The sequence below is a fragment of the Dermacentor albipictus genome, unplaced genomic scaffold (assembly GCF_038994185.2).
Source record: "Dermacentor albipictus isolate Rhodes 1998 colony unplaced genomic scaffold, USDA_Dalb.pri_finalv2 scaffold_23, whole genome shotgun sequence".
Classification (NCBI taxonomy): Eukaryota; Metazoa; Arthropoda; class Arachnida; order Ixodida; family Ixodidae; genus Dermacentor; species Dermacentor albipictus.
Genome location: NW_027225577.1, coordinates 3,002,030 through 3,015,000, shown reverse-complemented (window position 1 = coordinate 3,015,000; position 12,971 = coordinate 3,002,030). Strand labels below are relative to the sequence as shown.

Below are 12,971 nucleotides of genomic sequence, written 5' to 3'. Positions count from 1 at the left end.
GATGTTTTAAAGGTACCACACTGTTTTTATGTTTTGATTGATTAATTGTTTCATTTTCCCCTTCTACTTGGACCAAAGTGTTGGTCTGCATTATATATAAAATAAATAAAGAAACATAGCAAAGGTGTCACAGGAGATTTCCGAGTATCGTCTACTGCTATAAATTTCTGTCACTCTGGCTACAAGGATGCTGCTTCCCAAGTGTTTGAGAGCCATCACATGTGAATTATGAACATCACACACACCACTTACTACACAACCATCAAATGTGGCATGGTGCTGGGCACTGCAAATACTTTCACTTTGGCATTGGGTAAAATACATTCTGGTGCATTCAGTGGAGTGACGCAATTTACTACATTTACTACAGGAAATACACCAACATAGCAGATGACCAACACCATGGCATTGTGGTGCTGTGTTTCCATGTGTTCGCTCAAGTGAGTGGCACACACAAAGGACTTAGAGCGGCAGTGGTATAATAACTTGCCCATGTGACTGTCCAAGTACATCTCGACTTAATGGCTAGTAAAAAAGTCTGAGAGCACAAGGAGCACTGATATGGCTACTCACCTTAGTCAATGCATAAATGATCATTCAGGCTACCTCCTTTTGAGAAGTTCTGATGTTACGAATGGCATGGAAATGGCCTTTCACCTGTGTGCAAGCGCAGGTGCTTCTTCAGAGTGAACCTACGTGAGAATCTCAGAGGGCATGAAGGGCACTTAAATGGCCGCTCGCCTGTGTGTATGCGTAGGTGTTCCTTAAGGGATTCCTTTCGCGAGAAGCTCTGAGGGCATGAAGTGCAGTGAAATGGTTTCTCGCCTGTGTGGATGCGTAGGTGTTTCTTGAGTGTGTCTCGTCGCGAGAAACTCTGAGGGCACAAGTGGCACAGAAGTGGACCTGCAATGGTGTGCAGCCTGACGTGTTCTTTCAGACATAACAGTTCTCCAGTTTCGTAGTCACAGAAGTCACATCGGAGACGGCATCTCTGCTGTGACTTGTCATGCTCGGCAGTTGTTCGCGAGGTAGAACTGCCTGATCCTGCACAAAGAAAACAAGCTACACTTAGGAAAGGCAAAAATCAGAATAAAACGATGCTAGTGCTAATCATGAGCCTTTTGTTCATGCAGCAGTTCTATAGGTTGATCTGGTTGACCTTTCTGATTTGCTCAATATTCTTATATGTGTGAATGCTTAAGGACGAAGTTTGTGAAATGTGAACATACTTTCCTAAAAAAAGGGGGAGGGGTTGCACCATTAAAATTTATTGAAACGAGAGAAGGTAGAGTACAGTGTTTGCATGTGCCTTTGCTTCAGTCAAACAAAATATTTCATGCTATATTTAAAGATTTTACGATAAATCACTATAGTGAACAAAATGCTTTCACGATATCTTTGATAACAATCAAATAAAAACAATACACATTATACAGTGCAAACGGACTGACAGGGACACGGAAAGATAAATTAGACAGAGCATAGCACTGTGTGCTGTCCAATGTATCTTTGTCGTTGTCATTCTGTCTGCACTGCAACAAAGATACCATACCAATAAGCCCATATACCTTCCCTTATTGCTGAAAAATGTATGCCACTGTCAGTTATTTAGGGTATTTTTTTTTCTAAATGTCAGACATGGTGCACAGACGTTTCTACACCATCTTCACCAGTACCTATCTACACCAGTAACAAGTGCAATATAATTGAAGGTGCCACTGTCAAAACAGTAGAACAACAAACCGTCTGGTGTTCTCAGTGGAATGCCAAAATAACCACTCTCCTGGACGAGTACAATCTCCTCAACCACATAATTGTTCAAAAAGGTCACCCCTTTGCACTAACGATACAATCACAAGTCTTCCCCTCCACTCTTTTTTTTCTTCCTTTTCAAATTCGTTACCATACAGTTTCTGAGGCTACAAGAAGCACACTTGCACAATGTGCTGAATTGAGACCAGATGTCCTTGGTCGAGCATGCTAAGTCATTACATGTTTTTCGTGGTTTTATGCTGGTAATTCATGACCTAAGCTATTTATTACATCCATAATGCCTAGAACACCCAGCAGTGCTCAATGATCAATGTGCCTGCATAGTACGGTCAGGTTCTGCTTCGGCATTTTCTTTTGCTTATTTTCATCATGTGAGTTGTTTTAATTAGTCACTCTTTGTTTACCAAGCATGCAAGACGTCAATAACCCATAAACAAAAACATAGATCAATAGAGAACATGCCTGTGTAGCACCTGTGTTGTATTCTTCCTTCAAGTTTTCGTCTTTTGTGCAGTGCAAACATGTCGATATTGAATCACCAACTCGCCCAAGCTTCCACATTATCAAGAATAAGATGACATAAACTTCTCAAACAAAGTGTGTTCTCAAACAAAATAAACAAAGTATGTCATTTCACAATGCAATAACTAGCTTAATTTGGAACAAGAAATGCGCTCCATGAATGCGCTTCACGGTCATCTCCATTGTAGACAACACAACTAACAATGGGCCATAGTACACCATTGCTCTTACTACATAAAAGATTACAACATATGTTGCAGAGCATAAAAATAAATTATGTAATGAATAGTCTAGTACTCCATCCAAAACCTAAATGGGCCACTAAGCTTACAAGTTCTCATGTGCTCACATGTTTATTTTATCCAATCATTTGCATTGTTTCACAGTATAAATATAATGAACGAAAAAACCAGTCAAAAACACAAAGGACAAGAGGAGAGGTTCACACCACAACGACTGGACTATCAACTGAGGTTTATTAGAATCGGTGTAGTCCCAGCAAGGCCAGCAGAGCATGCGCAACTGCATCATCGCTAATCACATAGCATGAAAAGACAAGAAACGTTTCTATCGGGACCGACTTAGAAATTCAAATTCTTTTTCATGTAAGTGCACTGAGGTTGTACTAACGCAGTCATCACCTAATAAACTGATGTAGTACGCTTCCAAGATTTCTCGCTCTTCTTTGCCCTTGCCCCTACCAAGAATCGTCACATTGCTAAACAAAGGATAACAACCACACTCATTGCAATGGCGAGGCAAGTTTGTACCGTTATCTGACCCCAGGGAGGAGTGGTGCTCACGCAGGCGGTCATTAATACATCGACCGGTTTGGCCTATGTAAGATCTTTCGCACATGAGAGGGAACTTATAAACAACCCCTGCAGCACATGCCGTGAAACGGTTTTCATGCTGCGTTGTGCAAACATGGTTCCTTGCCCTGCCTCGAGAAATGCGCCAACACAGACCCGAAAGCTTACAAGGGGCAGAAAACACAACACTTACTCCCTGCTTGGCGGCAACTTTCTTGATACTGTGGCTCACTTTATGCACATACGGCATAACTTCAAGTTTCCTACGTTCAATAGCCCCACCATCTACCCGCTTCGTACGTTCCTTCTTTAGCCTCTGAAGCAGCGATTCAGCCACCGCTTTCAAAAGAGGCGGAGGGAACCCTGCGGCTTCTAAACGTTGGGATTGTGCGTCAAAGCTACTTTTAATGGCGTGATGACAGCTTCTTTCAAGTTCATTGCGGAAACAATTCATTGCAATCCCTCTTTTTACAATCTTTGAATGTGCAGATACAAATGGTAAAAGAGCTTTCTTGCCCCTAGGTGAACACATCCAGCACAAATGCTCGTCGTCAAAGAATGTTAGTTGCAGTTCTAGGAACCTGATGGAATGATTGCTAGGAAGTTCATGAGTGAAATTAATAGTGCGTGAAGAAGCTTTAAAAGCAGTCAATACATCGTCTACTGCTGCAGGCAGAGTGTCATTTGGTAAAAGCTCTAAAAGTACTAAAAAATCGTCCACATACCTAAAAACTTTGCACACACGCTTGTTTAGAAGGAAGCCTTGAAGTTTCCTGTCAAATTTTGCTAAAAATATCTGGGAAAGCACTGGGGCAACGCTAGAGCCAATACATATTCCTTTTTTCTGAAGGAACAAGGATCCTTTGAATTCAACAACAGTGGATGACAGATAAAAGGATAGGAGCTCTAGAAAGGCATCCACCGACATACCACATGCATTCTGGAAGTTTACAGCACTGCAGTGATCAATAAGTTTACGCACAGCTACAAAGAGTTCATCATGGGGAATGCTGTAGAAGAGGTCTTCAATGTCAACTGAAAAGGCCATGTTGGCACTAGGGATCCCACTATTAAGGACCTCTACCACCACTGCCGAGCTAGCCACACTGAATGGATCCTGCACTGGGAGGGCCGTCAACTGTCGCTGAAGAAACTGACTTACTAACTTCTGCCATGAACCTGTCTCTGTGATTCAGTTGTTATCCTTTGTTTAGCAATGTGACGATTCTTGGTAGGGGCAAGGGCAAAGAAGAGCGAGAAATCTTGGAAGCGTACTACATCAGTTTATTAGGTGATGACTGCGTTAGTACAACCTCGGTGCACTTGCATGAAAAAGAATTTGAATTTCTAAGTCGGTCCCGATAGAAACGTTTCTTGTCTTTTAATGCTATGTGATTAGCGATGATGCAGTTGCGCATGCTCTGCTGGCCTTGCTGGGACTACACCGATTCTAATAAACCTCAGTTGATAGTCCAGTTGTTGTGGTGTGAACCTCTCCTCTTGTCCTTTGTGTTTTTGACTGGTTTTTTCGTTCAAGTATGTACCAACTGGCCCAGATTTCAACCCTTCTGCAAATATAATGAGTCAAGCAGAATGAAACAAGAACATATCTCATAACATTAGGCTCAAAATTTAAATTCCTGATTAATATTTCACAACAGTGCATTATACAGCAAAAATAAAGAGGACATCAATCTCCATCCCTAAACTAAGCTTTTATCATCCAACACAATAAAATGTTAATGACACCAAAAGATGATCATATGCCATTAGTGAATGAATTAACATATCAACAAAAATTAGCAATGCAGATTTCCAAAACTGCAATTTAATTAGTTTTCAGAGACACCGTGTGCATTGAATTCTTAATCAAGGTCAAGCTGTAAAGAAACATTTATGAGCTAGAAGACAATAAAAAGCTCAAACAATATATAATCAAGAAAAATAGCTCCATAAGGAACAGAAGCACTGGAACCCAGAGGGAACAAAGCGCAGACCTAACAGAAGAAGATAACATCCCATCATGCACGATAGAAGTTACTGCGGAATGGAATTTCAATTCAGATATTCATACCAGTCTAACTTACCCAGTCCGTATCCTATAGCAAGGTGCAATCTATTCCATATTATCCCATTTCAAGATAGATACAAAAACCAAATCTGGAATAAATCTGAAGAGTTAGAAGAGCATTTTAACCCTTTAAGTTATTTTTAGGTGACAAACCTGTAGAATTTTTTCCCCCTCAGATGTTATAAAACAAACACAGGTCAATTTTGTTTACACGATAGGGGAGAAATAACATAATAATGGCAAATGTTCACTTATTATAGTGCTCAGATTCCTAGCTGACAAAAATAATATGCCCAGCAGACTCAAAAACACCATCGTCCTCGGTTTTTTCACCAGAATACAATGTGGTGGAAGTTGCCTCTTCCTGGAATGACAAGCGGTCACCTTTCGAGTCTGAACTTGGCTTATATTGAGAGTCAGGACAGGTGCCACTTTAGTTAGAAAGGAAGGAGTTTAGAAAAGAGCACTTCCATTTATTCAAACTCGGCCAGACAAAGCAAACAGAACAACAGATGCAAGAAATACAACAGAGCCATTCTGGAGAAAGCACATTGACGAAAGGGGCACCCTCATTGCTAAAGGAGGCGTGCCATAGTTCAGGTAGCCGAAGACATAAAGAACTTTGTAAGCATTTGACAGAGGGCAGAAAAAAGCAAGAGTGGTGGCTTTGTACATATCATGAATATCTGAATAGAAAATTGCTGCCATGGCGGTGCACAAAGTCAGGGAGTCATTCCTCTTATCTGCAGGGATGCGCGTGGCGGAACCATGTCTATGAAAAAGCGCATTCCGCAGCCGCTAACAAAATCCTAGACTGAACAAACCCAGGCAAAGGAGAAAATGTGCTTCTAGAAATGTACAACAGATGACAGAACCACCTTGGAGTTTGCTAAGAGTGTGTTAGAGTGTACATATGATTGGAGAACGGGGAGAACGTATAGGTACATCAGTGACATGGTGGGACAGAAACATAAAAATGTACCAATACATCAGTGAAATACATAAGGTACATGTTTCGTGCACTTTTGATAGAAAGTTTGGCTTGTCAGGCATTCGGGTAAACGCAGGTGGACTGGCCGTTGGGGTATAAGTGTAAATGAGAGCGGCCAGCATGGTTCAGCCACCTGGTGGCACAGAGCTTAAACAGATAATATTGCAGTAATCAAACGCATTCTACTTTGCTGCGGGTGTAAATTTTTGGCAGCAACACGATTATGCCACTCCAGAAAATTTACACTAGCAGCGAGGTAGAATACACTTGGTTACTGAAATATTAGCTGTTTTTGTCTGTCCGAGCTCTGCGCCACAATTTGGCTGCACAATGCAGGTCGCTCACGTTTACACCTCTGCCCCTTCCCCTAAGCGCCTACTCTGTCTGAATTTACCCGAATACCAGACAAGCTAAAGCTCTCTAATCAACAAGCAAAAACAAATTTTGAGGACTTTCCGAAAACACTGAAAATAACATGTGCGAATGCCTCTTCAGTGGTATAATCAAAAGAACTAAGATGTCTGGATTGAGGATTGTAATGCATATGGAAAAATGTATAACTAGTTTACTTCAACAAAACTTTTCTCCCTCCCTTTTCCCCTATCAGTTGTTTTATGTGCCAGCTCATCCGTGCCATATTGCAATAAACCATGACTTGAAGTCAATGCCTTTTCTGTTTGTCTGTGTCCCTTGTCTAGTCCTTTTGGGCTGCCAGAATGCAGGAAAGTTAGCATGAGCAACAAGCCCGTAATTCTGAGTTAAATGCATAAAGGACAAGGAGCAGACTGTGTAGCAGTATGGTCGCTTGCCCATGTCACAGCACTGTTGCCTCTCAAGGTGGCTGTCACATGTGAAGTCCCAAGGGCACGAGGGACATTCAGATGGATGCCTCCCTGCATGGATGTGCAGGTGACTCTTCAGGGTGGATCTTTGTGAGAGGCTCAGAGGACATGAAGGACATTGGGTGGCTTTTCATCTGTATGGGTGCACAAGTGCTGCTTCAACATCAACAAATGGTAGTCAAGTGGACATTCGCTTGTGTGGACCCTCCTGTGTACTTTCAGATCAGATAGTCTTCCAATTTTATAGTTGCAGAGATGACACCGGTGAAGGCATCCAAGATGAGCTTTTTCACCCTCAGCAATTGCTGGGCAGCTGGAATGCCTTGACGCTGCACAAAGAAAGCAAAACTGCGATTACAACATGCCAAAAAAAATAAAAAACCATAGATAATTATGCCAACTATGAGATTTTTATTTTTTGTCAGGAGGTCTAGATGTTAATATCAGGTAAGATCAATGACAGCGTGGCTTCCAGACTATTTTGATGTGCTAAAAGTAATCTGATATGCGATTACTCAATGACAACATTTGTAAAACCTGGACATATCTTTTACCAAGAAATGTAAACTTTTTTTGTGTGTGAGAAATCCTAAACTGAGTGAAGGTTGGCCACAGCGCTTACATGCATGGAAGCCAATTAATGTTTTGGTGAAGTCTTCCATACTTTGGATACACAGCCGTAGCGCTTGCATGCATGGAAGCCAATTAATGTTTTGAAGTCTCTTATATTTTGGATACACATATAACATTGTAACAAGAAATAATGCTTACGTTACTGTCAGCTATATTTAATTAATGTTTTTAAATGTCAAATTTGGTCCAGCGTACATTTGTATGCGACCTCAACAAGTGTTACCCATTATGATCATGCCGACATTTTCATTCAGTTTCATACTCTTGACCATAGCCCTATATAGCAGTAATGATAGTAATACAGGTGAAGGTGCCTGTAACAAAATAGTTGGTGCATAAAACATCTGGTGTTCACAGTGCAATGCCAAGACAAGCACTCTGCAGCACAAATATAAGCCCTGGAATCACAAACAAAGCTGTTGGCACCACTGACATATGCACAAGGTGTCCCCTTTGCATTAACCATTGAAGTGCACACTGTTTTTCTTATTTCAAATGCAACATCACACAGTTTCCGAGGCGATGGGTGGTATATGCTTGCACTATTATGCAGCTTTGAGTTCAGACTGCATACTTTTGACCAAGCATCATACATTATCTTAGGTATATTATGTTTTTATGGTGCTTATATTTTGTTTCAGGTATGTGCTCTAGACTCCGTATAGTAAAACTTGAGTGGCCACCTTATGCACCCTGACGTGGCACATGTTACAAGCTCACTTACTACAATAGATAGTATGCATCCGTGCTTCCAATCAAGAAAACACAGCTATGCTCAATGGTCAACATGCCTGCACACTGGTTGGATGCTGCTGAAGGATTGTTTTTGTGCAGTTTTATTAATTCAACCAATTTTAAAGCACTATGTTTTTGTTTTACCATGCATAGGAGAAGCTGATATGCTTAACAAATAATTGTATACATAGTCCACTATGAAGAAAGAGATCTTTGTAACTTTGCAAAGGGACTGAACTATATAGAGTGATGGGACTGACTGGAAGCATTCTGGAGCATATTTTGTAGCAGGTGAAATAGCAATTTCTAGCAGCTGCTTCTACTTTTAGATCGCAACTTTTAGGCACCCGTTCCTGCATTGAGCGTCGGCATGCCTCATTCATCCTTGGCGTCACAGAGCGAACGCGGAGCACAGCGGAGCATTCAGTGTGTAGTCTGTAAATGCATTAAAAATGAATTTACAGACTTTTCCTTTGTGTCAATCTTAAAGGGGCCTAAAACACTTCTTGAACACAGTAAGAAAACATTACCGATCTGTAAAAGAGGCACTTGCAAACTTGTGAGCAAAATATTATTTCACTGCATGCAACATGAAATTCACAATCTTGAGTAAACAAAAACTGTCTTGCTTGTTTGAGCAAGTCAAAAACTGACTTGCTCTCTTTCTTTGCAATGTCATCAGCAGCTATGTCGCAAGCAGCCAACAAAACAGTATTTGCGGATTTCATGATCACGAGAACATTCTCAGTAGTTAGTACTATTATTGCTAATATTGAGTTAAATAAATAATATATATGTCTGCCATCTCAAAAAGACCAAAAAGCATTCCATCTTTGCACTTCCAGTCTACATGCGACAGTTGTGCTTAGCTGCATCTGTTGCGAATGGCCTGTTGCGATCGCACTGGTGTACTGTGTAGGGTAGATACTGTGGCCACCATGGGGTGCCATGACAACTCTTCAGCTGGTGACAATCTCATGCTCCAATCGGTCTGTGTGGGTGAAGTACCTGTAGGCATGGTGATGTAGGCAGCTGGAGCGCCCATCTTGCATCGAGAGAACAATGCAATAACTACCTCTAACTGCACTTGAAGGATTTGACAAATTTGTGCAGCAGGAGGTTTCCCGAGATAGCATACTTTAATAGTGAGGCCGTTCTATTAGCTGGAAAAGTGTTTCAGGTCCCTCTAAATGAAATATTACCCAATTAAAGTTTTGCAATACTTTAAGCTATGCAAGCAGTTGCTTTCATCAGTTGGCACAGACCAATTTATGACATGTATTGTCATGAATGCAGGGATCTCATTTGCAGCATTAACTGTTTGAATTGCACAAATTCAGTTTTGAGATTTCTGCCTAGCTCGCAACATGGCACAGCCCAGGTGGCACCACGCTGAACAGATAAAGCAGACTGCTAAATAAGGGGGTGTGCAATGACACCAAACAAGTGAAGACAGATTCTGGGTGGAAGGACCACTGGCCACTAAAAGATAGAAACAAACACACTTCACATATAGAAACGCAGCAGTGCCGCCTCATTAGTGTCTTGTGTTTTCAAGCTTTTAGCAATTGCTGCACACATGTGGGTGCACCGGTACAGGTTACCAGAAGTGGAATGCCTCCATAGTTGAACTAAACAAGTCTTACTTCCATTACAATGCATGGTTTCTCGCCAGGGCTTTCCTATGCAATCAAATTAACCGAAAAGTCAATTAGCCAAGGTCCAGCTTATAAGAGTTGACTGTACTACATACACAGCCTTGGTAGTCTTAAGCTGAAAGACCGAAGATTCAGAGATGCATCTGCAGAAAGTGACAGGAACCATGCTCAAGGCACATGTAAGCTTGAAATCAGTGCAGAGAATAAGCCCGTGAAATAACCTGCAACTTGTCGAACCATCACAATTCTACTGGTAAAGACCGCGATGACAGCATTAGTAAGAATGTTTTTCTGAGGATGCAGTGTGAGGTAAGTATTGTAATGAACAAGGTGGCACATGATGTTGATTCTGGAAATCAGCATTCGCTTTCATGCTTTTGCATCAGTCTAGCTTCATAAGCCTGAATCCCATGGCATGATGCAATTTCAACAAGGTTAACCCTTTGAGGGTCACTGCCGAACTGGTACGGTGACAGAAACAAATCCCAAGTGGTCACGGCCACATATGTACAGTAGAGACTGAACATTTGAAAAAATGCTCCTTTTTAAAACGAAGCGCAGCCAAGTTCCGCTCCAGAGCTGCTGAAACATTTCGCGGCTTATAGAAATAGTTCTTATTGTGCTGCCACCCTTCAGCTTCTGGCAAGACTGATCTTTCAGTTCACTTTTTCCTGCCCGCACGTGTGCACTTTTTTATTTGCATTTCTGTGCATGTAATTTCGAGGTACAAATGTTGCAAAAACTGATTTATTTCTGTCACATTTTCTATCATTTAGAGCGTTACTGTGAGATGCTCACTTGCATAGCTCTCCCGTATACATACATTTATTTCGTTTACGGACTCATAAACCAGCAATACTAAACCAGCAGATCAGCAAACTGGCACCAAAATAAGAATTAAGCAGATCCCACGTACTGTGGGAATCGAAGTTATGCGAAGCATTTTGCTGGTAGCTGGCTACAGCATCAACCCTGCAGCGGTGCACCTTGACCAGCTCTTTCACTCTCTCGACAACTTCGAGCAAGCACTGATTGTGGGGTATGGACATGCTGAGGGTCAGAAACAACATGGGCTTGCCTAGCTGCTCGATCATTGGGAACACGTTCCCCTTCCTCTGCGTCCAGTAGTACCCCAGTAGTACGCCACCCTCCAGCTGCTCAAGTAAAGCTCTGAGGAACACAATGTCTGTGTTGAGGCACTTTTCAATGAAGTCGTGGTCTTTCAAGAGCTTCTTTGTGAGCGTCAGGAACCAGTTGGAGTGCAGGGGGCAAAAAATTTGCTTTTGAATCGCTGTTAGTACAGAGGCAACCACCACCCAGTATTTCACAGCTGACATGCCCTGATATTGTTACACGTGCCACCTGGCTCGGTGCAGCTAGTATGCGAGAATCAGAGGCAACAGTCGCATGACGGAGCTCGAATGACGACGATGCTGCGTTCACACCAGCAACAATAGCTTAAGCATATACCCCAGTGATTGAAGTTGGAAGACACCGTCAGCCTTATGGCGTACAGGCTGCAGCTGATTATACCCCGAGAAGGTAAGGTAGACACATACTGTACAATCTGGTAGTAAAAAAATCTATATATACAGTCTACGCTCGTTAAAATGGACCCATGTACAACAGACTTTTGGATATAACGGACCATATTTCAGCCTTAGTTTGTTCTACCTATTTTATTAATGCAATGAAGTTCGCTTTGAACGGACCGCGCTACAACGGACTATTGGCTACAGTGGAAGAAATTAGCAGCAATTTTTGTCAAAACTGGCCATATAAAATGGACTTTTGCTGTGTCGTCAAGGGCTGGCAACTGATTTGCGAGAGTTAGCTGACGATTGTGGCTAAATACCTTGCACGTGAGGGAAGGAGGAAAGTGCGGTGGAAGCGCACTGTCTTTCACGTGCGAGTCACGGAGGAGAGGGGTAGAGGCAAGTGAAAGAGCGGGCTCTACTCTGGTGACTGCTGTTAACGGTGCGGCCATGGGTGCGCCGTAGCTTGAAAGTGATCTGCAATTTGGACAAAGTGCGCCGAGTGGTGGTAGGGTTTGCATGTGCTGTGGTTTCGATGTTTAGTTTGTGTTGAAGTGAGACACAGCACGAAGTTCAGTTCACCTGCTGCCCCTGCCACACTTATCTTGCTTATATTGCTATCGCAATTCATACTTTGCCTTTCAGGCGAAACTGCAACCCTTTACTTTAGATGTTCATCACTCATTGTTTGCAATAAAGTTGTCAGACATGGTGACGAAAGTTTCAGATATTACAGGCTTCGGATAAAACGGATGTTTTCTGTCGGATTATCAGGGTCTGTTGTAGAGTCGACTGTATATATATGTATTTTACTTACAGGCCAGGCCTAGTCATGCACACACGGGCCCTGGCTAAGCAGAGTAATGAACGCCTGGGCCCGGGCCGGGCGGGGCTTGGTCATGTATGGGCAGGGCGGGCCCAGGCTGAAAAATCGGGCCCGTGCAGTGCTCTAATAAATGTGTCACTTAAACTTTTGTACGTGTGCAGTTGGCGTTTTGTCTGCATAACCACGATTGCCAAAATAATCGTAAAACCGTGTACATGTGGAATAACACAACTTTTGTTTGGCCTTTGTATTGCGATCGGTGAACTTGCTGCACGTGATGGCAAATTTGCCAGACGCACTGCTGAACTTTACCACACTTGTATTTATGGCTGGTATATTCGTGCCAAACAGTGCCATGCATGCTTCTTGAAATACCGAAACCTTTGGGTGACTTTTAGGCTGCTGCCTATTTGCATGTGGTCGGATGCATGCTAGTATGATGGTAATAAGATCAAGCTTAGGTCTCAGCTTCCTGTAACGATCAAAACATTTATGCGATTTAGGCTATTGCTCGTTTACAAAAGGTTGCGTTGTTTAGTATCAGCAATGGGGAATGTTTGTCTCTGTTGACTG

At 42.2% G+C, this 12,971-nt stretch overlaps 1 protein-coding gene across 1 annotated transcript in view; it reads right to left on the bottom strand.

Annotated features, from left to right (window-relative positions):
- Positions 1-11,374, bottom strand: part of LOC139052460 (zinc finger protein 678-like) — a 69,464-nt gene extending 58,090 nt beyond the window's left edge. Inside the window, exons 1-4 of the mRNA XM_070529580.1 lie at positions 10,954-11,374; positions 6,979-7,062; positions 4,038-4,142; positions 826-1,044 (exon numbers count right to left, since the gene is read on the bottom strand). Coding sequence (XP_070385681.1) covers positions 826-1,044; positions 4,038-4,142; positions 6,979-7,062; positions 10,954-11,374 — 829 coding nt within the window. The remainder of the gene's footprint in view (positions 1-825; positions 1,045-4,037; positions 4,143-6,978; positions 7,063-10,953) is intronic.
- Between the last annotated feature and the right edge of the window lie 1,597 nt (positions 11,375-12,971).